The sequence below is a fragment of the Salmo trutta genome, chromosome 28 (assembly GCF_901001165.1).
Source record: "Salmo trutta chromosome 28, fSalTru1.1, whole genome shotgun sequence".
Classification (NCBI taxonomy): domain Eukaryota; kingdom Metazoa; phylum Chordata; class Actinopteri; order Salmoniformes; family Salmonidae; genus Salmo; species Salmo trutta.
In genome coordinates, this window is record NC_042984.1 from 41,928,040 (window position 1) to 41,940,555 (window position 12,516).

A 12,516-nucleotide genomic window follows, 5' to 3' on the forward strand; every position below is an offset into this window, starting at 1 on the left:
CTATCTTACTCTCCTTTTGACTCCTCCTCTCTCCCACATCTTGGATTCTCGCTCTCTCCTCAGTATGAGTTGGCTACAGCTAAGAGTGATATGAACCGTCACCTACAAGAGTACATGGAGATGTGTTCTATGAAGAGAGGCCTGGATGTGCAGATGGAAACCTGCAGGAGACTCATCAAGGGCTCAGGGGGCACCGGCAGGTCAGAAACACCTCTTTCTCCACACATGGCAAACAATGGCATTTCAATGCAATGGTGCATTGTTCCACTGAGACGTGTCTTGAGAAAGGCCTTGCTACACAGTAGGCATAATCACACAGATATCAAATCACACAGATATCAATGACTGACATCTGTCCTTGTTTCCCCTATCTCTGGTGCAGGAACTCTCCATCGTTCAGCTCGGTAGCGAGCAGCGACTCAGGGAACAGTGATGAGATCCAGGAGGAGCTGGAGAAGGACGGAGAGGCAGTAGGAGGGGTCAGCTGATAACTGACCCTTGACCCTCCGGCCCCACCACCTGACGCAGAGAAGATGATGGAGGAAATGCCTTTGCTCCTCAATGCTGTGGTCCCCCTTTTCTTCAGCAGGTTTCCAGTTGATCTAAGAGGAGCCCTGTGGAAACTATTGGTGCTTCACCGGTTTACCCATATAGGGATGAACTTGTATTCCACAATAAGGTGCAGTGTTGGTTCCTCCTCACTGCTCCTCATTGGCCTAACACTGATCAGAGGGGTCACCCCTACTAAACACAAGTATCTCCACACACACTGAACTTACTGTACACCTATGGTCATTTTACTGTGTATTCACCCCAGTATTCATCCTAACCATGTTAAGATAAAGGAAACAGGTCATATTCAGCCATTAGTGATCTAGCAAAGCATTCTGTGGTCCATATGATATATTTAAGCAATAAGGACCGAGGGGATGTGGTGTATGGCCAATTTATTACGGTTAAGGGCTGTTCTTAAGCACGACACAACGTGGAGTTCCTGGATACAGCCCTTAGCCGTGGTATATTGGCCATATACCACAAACCCCCAAGGTGCCTTATTGCTATTATAAACTGGTGACCAACGTAATTAGAAGAGTAAAAATAAATGTTTTGTCATACCCGTGGTATATGGGCTGATATACCACGACTTTCAGACAATCAGCATTCAGGGCTTGAACCACCCAGTTTATAATTCAAAATAAGGGCTAGGTTCTATCAGATCCATGCTAGCCGACATCTGCATAGCAGTTGTTTTGGCGGTGCCTGAGGTGGAACTGCATTAGAACTGTCAAATCCACAAGCGGCTCCGAGCATTATACCTAAACCAGACATCGCCATTAGCTGCAGAGAATCGCATTAACAGAAATCCCATGCAGCGTTGTTTACAAGTTGGAACACTGAACCGTGAGATGTAATCTACACCTGGATTAGGCTGATAGAAATCCTCATTATTCAGTTAAATGATTTTCAATTTGAGCATCATTATTTCTACATACAGTTGAAGTCAGAAGTTTACATACACTTAGGTTGGAGTCATTAAAACTCGTTTTTCAACCACTCCACAAATTTCTTGTTAACAAACTATAGTTTTGGCAAGTCAGTTAGGACATCTACTTTGTGCATGACACAAGTAATTTTCCCAACAATTGTTTACAGACAGATTATTTCACTTATCACAATTCCAGTGGGTCAGAAGTTTACATACACTAAGTTGACTGTGCCTTTAAACAGCTTGGAAAATTCCAGAAAATGATGTCATGGCTTTAGAAGCTTCTGATAGGCTAATTGACATCATCTGAGTTAATTGGAGCTGTACCTGTGGATGTATTTCAAGACCTACCTTCAAACTCAATACCTAATTTGCTTGACATCATGGGAAAATCAATAGAAATCAGCCAAGACCTCAGAAAAACAATTGTAGACTTCCACAAGTCTGGTTCATCCTTGGGAGCAATTTCCAAACGCCTGAAGGTACCACGTTCATCTGTACAAACAATAGTACGCAAGTATAAACACCATGGGACCATGCAGCCGTCATACCGCTCAGGATGGAGACGCGTTCTGTCTCCTAGAGATGAACATACTTTGCTGCGAAAAGTGCAAATCAATTCCAGAACAACAGCAAAGGACCTTGTGAAGATGCTGGAGGAAACAGGTACAAAAGTATCTATATCCACAGTAAAACGAGTCCTATATCGACATAACCTGAAAGGCCGCTCAGCAAGGAAGAAGCCACTGCTCCAAAACCACCATAAAAAAGCCAGACTACGGTTTGCAACTGCACATGGGGACAAAGATCGTACTTTTAGGAGAAATGTTCTCTGGTCTGATGAAACAAAAATAGAACTGTTTGGCCACAATGACCATCGTTATGTTTGGAGGAAAAAGGGGGAGGCTTACAAGCCGAAGAACACCATCCCAACCTTGAAGCACGGGGGTGGCAGCGTCATGTTGTGCGGGTGCTTTGCTGCAGGAGGGACTGGTGTACTTCACAAAATAGATGGCATCATGTGGATGTATTGAAGTAACATCTCAAGACATCAGTCAGGAAGTTAAAGCTTGGTCGCAAATGGGTCTTCCAAATGGACAATGACCCCAAGCATACTTTCAAAGTTGTGGCAAAATGGCTTAAGGACAACAAAGTCACGGTATTGGAGTGGCCATCACAAAGCCCTGACCTCAATCTTATAGAAAATTTGTGGGCAGAACTGAAAAAGCGTGTGCGAGCAAGGTCTACAAACCTGACTCAGTTACACCAGCTCTGCCAGGAGGAATGGGCCAAAATTCACCCAACTTATTGTGGGAAGGCTACCGGAAATGTTTGACCCAAGTTAAACAATTTAAAAGCAATGCTACCAAATACTATGATTAAATGTCAGGAATTGTGAAAACTGAGTTTAAATGTATTTGGCTAAGGTAAACTTCCGACTTCAACTGTGACCTACATTTTTTCATTCAGAACTCTGGCTTAGTGGCAATGATCACAAGAGCAGCTGCTCCCCTATTTGACAGCGTCAACGCAGTTACACCTCCGACACTGGCAAAATATCAGCTATGTGGGTGTTGGCTATCGCCGTTTAAAGCTTGATCTGATTGAATCTAGGCCTACGCGTTGGCAGGGAAAATTTATTTCCACGTACTGGACACGAGGTCAATCTTCACTCACTGAAGTCAGATTTAGATTCATTCTGAGATTGCCTTAATGTAGATGCCATTGCTTATGCGCATACAAAGAAGGCCCAGAGTGCCTTTGCAGGTACTGTATGAATTGGTAAACTTGTCCAAGTTCCCCCATATCTGGACACAGCCATCACAGGAGGGGTAAAACTGAGTTGAAGTACTGTACTATGCAATAAGCAAGCCTTATTTTTCTGGACTAACCTCCATTACTTGTCTTAGTTTTTTTTGCTGGGAAATTATGATCCGTCTGTTAATCTGACAGCCTAGAAGACTTGGGGCCAGATATACTTATAATTTGCACAAGTGCAAATTTGCACCTATCATTTTCAGAAGGGAATCAAAGAGACCAAAATACAAAGGTAAAAGCTCTTTACCTTTTTCCTAACTTTTTATGTTAGAAATCTCTCTAAAAATGAACCGGTTTCAAACATTGCACCAGTGCCAATTCTCAGCACATCTGGCCTCAACGTGGTGTGTCAAATGACTCCACTCTCTCTGAGGAATGGTGTCACTCAGTATTTTCAGAGGGTAAATATGACCAAATATGGTCATCTAAATAATACCCGTGTGCCTACTGATACACTAGCCTGGTCTCAGATCTGTTTGTGCTGTAAAGCCAACTCCTATGGTCGATTTGGCATTAGAACAACCATAGGAGATGGCAAGACAGAGCAAACAGATCTGGGACCAGGCTACTGATATGCTGGACTCAGAATCATTATGAATTGCCTTATTACATTGTTTTATTTTTGTTAAATGCTACTTTAGCACTAACATTTCTGAATCATGATACACACAGCCTGTTATTGATGTACTGTATGTCTAGATTTCATTATAGTTTGTATGCTCTCCAAAAATGGAAGAGCAATTTTGAATCATATTAAGGGATAATCATGTGTAAATTGATTTTTGACATTCGTATTTGAATATATCTGGGAACAGTCATGGGTGCCAGGGATTTACTAGCTGCAAGATTCATATTTGTATTTTATGTGCAGAATGCAGCTGAATGCAGATGCTTGCAAATCTACTGTGTGACTGAACCATATATTTAATAAAAATTGTTTTAATAAAAAGACTGCTCTTTATTTTAACGTTATCTCTTGGGGCAGATAGCAAATTGACAGCCTACTGTGTAAGATTTCAATTTGTGCTTCTCTTGGCTTGATGACAAATATAATTCATCTGAATTACTAGAATGTTGCTACACATTTCAGACAGTTACATTCACCACCGTGTGAAATATTAGATAGAAAAGATATACTGGAACAAATATATAAATACAGCATGCAACAATTTCAAATATTTTACTGAGTTACAGTTCATATAAGGAAATCAATCAATTCTAAAAAATGTATTCCCCCATGACTGGGGAAAGATATGCATCTGTTGGTCACAGATACCTTAAAAGGTGGGGAAAAATATGCATCTGTTGGTCACAGAAAGGTAGGGGCGTGGATGAGAAAACCAGTCAGTATCTGGTGTGACCATTTGCCTCATGCGGCGTGACATCTTCTTCGCATAGGCTGTTGTTGATTGTTGCCTGTGGAATGTTGAACCCATTCCTCTTCAATGGCTGTGTGAAGTTGCTGTATATTGGCGGGAACTGGAACACTGTTTTACACGTCAACCCAGAGCATCCCAAACATGCTCAATGGGTGACATGTCTGGTGAGTATGCAGGCCGTGGAAGAACTGGGACATTTTCAGCTTCCAGGAATTGTGTACAGATCCTTGCGACATGGGGCTGTGCATTATCATGCTGAAACTTGAGGAGAAGGCGGCGGATGAATGGCACGACAATGGGCCTCAGGATCTTGTCACGTTAACTCTGTGCCTTCAAATTGACATTGATAAAATTGTTTGTTGTCCGTAGCTTATGCCTGCTCATACCGTAACCCCACCGCCACCATGGGGCACTCTGTTCACAACCCTGACATCAGCAAACCGCTCACCCTCACGACGCCATCTGCCCGGTACAGTTGAAACCGGGATTCATCCGTGAATAACACACTTCTCCAGATTGCCAGTGGCCATCGAAGGTTGGCATTTGCCCACTGAAGTCGGTTATGACGCCGAAATGCAGTCAGGTAAAGACCCTGGAGAGGACAACGAGCACGCAGACGAGCTTCCCTGAGACGGTTTCTGACAGTTGTGCAAACCCAGAGTTTCATCAGCTATCCGGGTGGCTGGTCTCAGACGATCCTGCAGGTGAAAAAGCCAGATGTGGAGGTCCTGAACTGGCGTGGTTAGATGTGGATTGCGATTGTGAGGCCGGTTGGACATACTGCCAAATTCTCTAAAATTACATTGTGTTGTGTGACAAAACTGCACATTTTAGAGTGGCCTTTTATTGTCCCCAGCACAATTTGCACCTGTATAACGATCATGCTGTTTAATCAGCTTCTTGATATGCCACACCTGTCAGATGGATGGATTATCTTGGCAAAGGAGAAATGCTCACTAACAGGGATGTAAACAAATTTGTGCACAAAATTTGACAGAAATAAGCTTTTTGTGAGTATAGAACCTTTCTGGAATTTTTTATTTCAGCTCATGAAACATGGAACCAACACTTTACATGTTGCGTTTTATATTTTTGTTCAGTATAGAGAGAAAAGACCAAAGCTACAATTAGATAAATGCAATGATATTTAACGAGTTCATAATTAGACTTCCTCCACACGTGTCAAACTCATTCCACGGAGGGCCGAGTGTCTGCGGGTTTTGGCTCCTTTTTTGCTCAATGACAACTTAGACAAAATATTGTTATTGTTACAAAAAAAGAATATAATAATAAGATTTTAACCAGCACATCCGTATATCTCTTGTCTACCTTAGAGTTGATCTTGAACATCTTTGACAGGAAGCTGAACTTCCCTCTGCCTTTCTGGACAACCTCTGCCTGAGGAAGACTGGCATCTCTCCGTTTCTCAACAGCAGACTCAGTGGGGAGGACAGACGTTCTGGACAACCTCTGCCTGAGGAAGACTGGCATCTCTCCGTTTCTCAACAGCAGACTCAGTGGGGAGGACAGACGTTACCTATGTCATTGATGTTGCCTCCATCTTGAGAGGTTCCTTGCTTTCTTATGGGCTCTATCTCCATTGAGGGATAAGGAAACTGGGATAAGTTGTCCATCAAGTAGCCTTTGTGAACAGATTCACAGCATTGGCGTAGCGCTATGAGGAGTTGTTAGAGACCAAAAGAGCCTCCACAAGAAGTGCTGCTTGAGCTTTTCTGGCCAGAGACACCAGTTGGAGCCTGTGAGGCTTCCTGATCTACCCCCCAGGATGCAGTAGGTATGAGAACAGGGAGAAACAACCTCTTCACTACCTCCTCAGTAAAGTTATAAATAGGTTCAGAGGTGAAAAGCTTCTTTTATTGTTTTTGCCTCATTAAAAATGTCGATAGGACAGTGTCTGAAACACTTTTCCCAGCTGCCAACGATTCCAAAAGAAATAGTTGTTAGCGCTCCATAATTAGGTTCTTAAAGTTCATCGACCAGTTGATCATAAGACATAGAGCAAACCTACCCCTGGGCAATTACTTCCTGCAGTCTCTTGAAAGCAGAATCAATATGAACCTTCCGGCTGGATTGACAATATCCAGGATGATACTCACAACGTCAGACATGGTGACAAAGTACGGAAACTTTTGCCCTCACTACTGTAAGTCGCTCTGGATAAGAGTGTCTGCTAAATGACTAAAATGACAATGTAAATGTTAATAGTTGCACTCTTAACAATTGGACAACTATTGACTGGTACCTTAGTTGGAATAGGGGTCCCTGGGAGTGAAGTTTTAGTCCTAAAGACCTTGATAAGGAGGAAGTGGTCCTGGGTGGCTTGTACTCCAGATCTCCATTGCGTTCACAGACAACCATTCTGACGGTTTCCACCATAGTAGCCACAATATTCCTAAGTCTGGCAAGCTCCCCTGCAGCCTTCATGTCGTCGAACATGGACATGTCCTCCTGCGTGGTCAGTAAGATTCGACTGATACTTTTTGGGGGATTAGCCACGGTAACACTGCTTTTGACAGCTCTCACTAAGCATTTACCGACTGCGACATCTTTTTTACGTATTTTTTTGAGACCGGACGTCTTATGTTTTAAGACCGGTCGTCTGATGTATTTCAAATACTTTGAAATTGGGTCCAGACCGGACCAAATCTGAACCAATCATAGATGTCTATGTTTGGTTCAGATTTGGTCCAGCCTGGAAATGCCTTTATTTGGCCAAAACATAGATGTCTATGGCTTCACTTACACAGGCAGCCCAATTCTGATATCTTTTTCACTAATTGGTCTTTTGACCAATCACATCAGATGTTTTCACATCAGATATTTTTCAGAGCGTATCTGATTGGTCAAAAGACACATTAATGAAAAAAAGGAACTGAATTGGGCAGCCTGTGTAAATGCAGCCATAGACAGGTTCAGATTTGGTCCAGTCTGGACCAGCCTTGATTTCAACGTCCACAGACATCCGGACCGGAATATATTTGGCCCAAACATAAATCTCTATAATTGGTTCAGATTTGGTCCGATCCAGACCAAAAATCAACATCGTTGAAATCATGGCCGGTCCGGACAGCACCATAAAAAAATCTGACGACCTGTCCCGACATGACCAAAAAAAGACGTCCAAAAGACCAAATCTGAACCTATCATAGATATCTGTTTCACAAGTTTGGACAGGAAAGCACAGTACAGTAGAGTAGAACACAGTAGAGTACAGTACATTAGAGTACACAGTACAGAAAAGTAGCGTATAGTACAGAAGAGTACAGTAAATAAAAGTAAAGTATAGTGTACTGCAATGTATAGTGTACTGCGACGGTGTCACGTCCTGACCAGTAAAAGGGGTTATTTGTCATTGTAGTTTGGTCAGGGCGTGGCAGGGGGTGTTTGTTTTGTGTTTCTGTGTTTTTTGGTTTAGGTTCTATCTTTTCTATTTCTATGTTTAAATCTAGTTTTCTATTTCTATGTTGGGGTTTTGGTAGGACCTCCAATTAGAGACAGCTGGTTGTCGTTGCCTCTAATTGGAGGCCATATTTAGTTGGGGTTTGTTTCACTTGTGTTTTGGTGGGTGGTTATTTTCTGTATAGCCTGGGAGCCTTATGGAACTGTTTTTCGTTGTTTGTTTATTTTGTATAAGTGTTATTTCTAATAAATTAACAAGATGAGCACTTTACCCGCTGCGCCTTGGTCCAATCCTTACGACGCCCATGACAGACGGAGCTCATTAGCACAAGTGTTTGTTTTCACGTTTACATTTTGGTCATTCAGCAGACGCTCTTATTCAGAGCGACTTAGTCAGTGCATTCAACTAAGGTAGATAAACAACAACATACCACAGGTATAGCAAGAAAACAGAATCTGTAACCGTTACTGAGAATGTTATTGTAGTTTGACGTGGTCTGTCTGTTGGTTTATTCTGTAGGTTGCACTACTTTGAACATCATTGCTGCCAGTTTAAAAACTAAAGTGCATGTGACAGATGGGAGTAATAATAAATATTTTGCTTAGTCAGCTGGCTTCTTAAGCTTAGAGACAAAAACCCACAGCATTATCTGTACTCTTGTAAACAGTCTGAGTTACAGACCAAATCTTAATCTCAGACACAACAACACTAGTTTGTGAGTTTGTACAACACTACACTGAGTCTTATGAACCCTGGAGAAGCACATAGTCCATAGGCCTTAGAGTACCAGAGGACAGATTTTATTTGTCACATGCGCCGAATACAAAAGGTGTAGACCTTACCGTGAAATGCTTACTTACAAGCCCTTAACCAACAATGCAGTTCAAGAAATAGAGTTAATAAAATATTTACTAAATAAACTAAAGTTAAAAAAAATTTAATCAATCAAAACGTAACACAAGAAATGTACATAACAATAAAGAGGCTATATACAGGGGGTACCAGTACCGAGTCAGTGTGCGGGGGTACAGGTTAGTCGAGGTAAATGTATTAATTGACTATGCATAGATAATAAACAGTGAGTAGCAGCAGTGTAAAAACAATGGAGGGGGTCAAAGTAAACAGTTCGGGTGGCCATTTGATTAGTTGTTCAGCAGTCTTATGGCTTGGGGGTAGAAGCTGTTAAGGAGCCTTTTTGTCCTAGACTTGGCGCTCCAGTACCGCTTGCCATGCGGTAGCAGAGAGAACAGTCTATGACTTTGTAAGGACCGACGCTGGAGTAGAGAAGCAAGTACGGGGAGTCAAACATTTAATCGGAACAAGACATGGAACAAGCCAGGATCAGCGTCAGCACACGGGTATACAAGAACATACGACAATCAATGCTGAAGTGGGGAACTTAGCAGGGTAACAGACAGATATAGGGGAGATAATGACAGAGGTGATGGAGTCCAGGTGACTCCAATAATCACTGATGCGCGTGACGGGGGAAGGCAGGTGTGCGTAATGATGGTGGCAGGAGTGAGTAATGCTGGGGAGCCTCTAGCACCAGGAGGGAAGCGCGGGAGCAGGTGTGACAGTACTCCCCCTCTAGGGGCGCCACCCGGCGTCCCACCTGGGCGAGCCTGACGGGCTGGCCGAGGCATGGGTGCTGGACAAGCCGGTTGGGTGTGAAATCCCGACAAACCGGCAGAGACATGAGAGCCTGGCGAGAATGGCTGAGGCATAGGAGCCTGACGATCCGGCTGAGGCGTGGGAGCGCAATGATCCGGTGGAGGCGTAGCAGCCTGACGAGCCGGCTGGGCGTAAAAACTTGACTATCCGGCTGAGGCCTGACGTGGGATGGGCGCCTTCTGAGCCAACCGGAGCAAAAACTTCTCGAGCCAGCTAAGGCGTGACAGCCCCCCGAGCTGGCTTAGGCACCCCCGGTTCCATCGGTGGCGGCCCCCGGACTCAACGTTACCACCAACTGGAAAGCCAGCACTCCCTGATGCTTCGTTTGGTAGTTTCAGCATTCTGTAAGAACCGATGCTGAGGTAGAAAAGCAAGTACGGGGACTCAAACATTTAATCGGAACAAGACATGGAACAAGACATGGAACAGTGTCAGCACACGGGTATACAAGGACATACGACAATCAATGCTGAAGCAGGGAACAGAGCGGGATAACAGACAGATATAGGGGAGGTAATGACAGAGGTGATTGAGTCCAGGTGAGTCCAATTATCGCTGATCCGCGTGACGAGGAAAGGCAGGAGTGCGTAATGCTGGGGAGCCTGGCACCCTCGAGCACCAGGGGGGAAGTGAGGGAAGTTACTCAAATTACAGCGTGCCATGTAAAGGCACGGGGACAAAGACCAAACAAACACTTATACAAAACACAGGGTTGAGACCCAGACAAAAGAGCGAGGAGTACCTTGAATAAATACACAAGCGCACAATGATACCACACGGGACGAGACCCGTAATCATCTGCGCAATACAAGTGGCACGAAAGCCAAAACAACAAGGCACAGGTACTCACAAGCACAACGGACATTGGAACAATAATCGACAGCCCAATGGTGAACCAAAGGGCACATTCATACAATTACAGTCAGTGGGAATGGGGACCAGGTGTGCGTAATGACAGTTCCAGAGGGACTGTGTTTGGACCATGATAGTTTGTTGGTGATGTAGACACCAAGGAACTTGAAACTCTCGACCCGCTCCACTTCAGTCCCATCAATGTTAATGGGGTTCTGTTCAGTCCTCCTTTTCCTATAGTCCACGATCAGCTCTTTTGGTTTGCTCACATTGAGAGAGAGTTTGTTGTCCTGGCACCACACTGCTAGGTCTCAAACCTCCTCCCTATAGGCTGTCTCATTGTTGTCGGTGATCAGGTCTACCACTTTTGTGTCGTCAGCAAAATTAGTGATGGTGTTGGAATCCGTCAGCAAAATTAATGATGGTATTGGATTCATGCTTGGCCATGCAGTCATGAGTGAACAGGGAGTACAGGATCCAGTTGCAGAGGGAGGTGTTCAGTCCCAGGGTCCTTAGCTTTGTGATGAGATTTGTGGGAACAATAGTGTTGAACGCTGAGCTGTAGTCAATGAACAGCATTCTCACATAGGTATTCCTTTTGTCCAGGTGGGAAAGGGCAGTGTGGAGTGCGATCGAGATTGCGTCATCTGGGGATCTGTTGGGGCAGGCTTTTCACACCATCCACTATTGTTCCAACAAAACCTTTTACTGCAGTGCCTAAATCAGGGTCACACATAGTGTTTCTTGGTAGTCTATAAATATCTACTTTGAAAAAAAGTATACACCTCACACACATGGTTTTGGGCTTTAAAAAAAGAAGACACCTGTACCATGTCCGATATAGAGTTTAAATGTATTACACTTTATATACATCACAGAAGACTAAAATATAACAAAACTGTTTGACATTCCACCAATGAGGCCACTAGGCCATTAGACTATGAGGGGGATGTAGTGGGGGTACCCTGTAAAAACTGTTTGCCGCTGACCCTACTGGTGAGGACTCTACTCAGTCGCTGAGTGGCCTGCCTCTGAAACTCATCATTCAAAAGCTCACCAATAACTCCATGTGAGGAAACACACAGACTCTGTAAAGATGAGGACATAGAAACAGACAAATGATGTTGCTTCTAGTGACTCCTCTTCCCCCAGAGGATGACCACTCTTCCTTTCATACCTTTGACTTCGGATGTAAGAGCAGATGACTTCTTTAGTGTTATTCTTAATGAACTGATTCGTCACAAAACTCTCGATTTGTCCTCTGTGAATACACTAGATGAGCTGGGTAGCTGAAGCATGGTCTCACTCTTGCTGGAGACAGGAGCACTTTGGATCAAAGCAGGAGCAGCCATGGTTTCACCTTGCCCAGTGGCTTCAGATGCCACATTCAGAGGAGTGTTGAAAAACAGTTGCTCTGAGGTGAGAGAGGATATTGATGTGGGTAACCAGCAATTACTCACCTTGAACTGGATGATACATTTTTCTTTAATGAGTCGGACGAGAGGGATTTACTCCAGACGCCTGACGAGGTCCTCATCCCTGTCATTCGCAGGAGAAAAAGAAGAAGATCGCGGAAGGAGATCGGGTGCCTTGTAAGGATCCAGCGACGCGTGGCTAATCTGTCTTTGCCATTGGTACTATTGGCCAGCGTACAATCGCTGGATAATAAAGTGGATGATCTACAAGCACGTATATCCTACCAACAGGACATTAAAAACTGTAATATCTTATGTTTCACCGAGTCGTGGCTGTTCACAGTTCTCAGATACAACCAAACCTCTGAGAGACTTACTAGCCAAAGAGAATGACTGGTCATGGGGTCACATGCAACAGGTAGCGTTTGACAAAAAGGAGACCTGGCCTCACAGAGAGTGCTGGCCCAGTAC

General features: G+C 43.9%; 1 protein-coding gene across 2 annotated transcripts in view; it reads left to right on the forward strand.

Moving 5' to 3' along the window:
* Positions 1 to 840, forward strand: part of LOC115166266 (intermediate filament family orphan 2) — a 39,960-nt gene extending 39,120 nt beyond the window's left edge. For both annotated transcript variants that reach the window (XM_029720106.1, XM_029720107.1), the window contains exons 8-9: positions 64 to 200; positions 383 to 840. In XM_029720106.1, coding sequence (XP_029575966.1) covers positions 64 to 200; positions 383 to 488 — 243 coding nt within the window. In that variant the 3' untranslated portion in view covers positions 489 to 840. The remainder of the gene's footprint in view (positions 1 to 63; positions 201 to 382) is intronic.
* Positions 841 to 12,516: the final 11,676 nt, after the last annotated feature.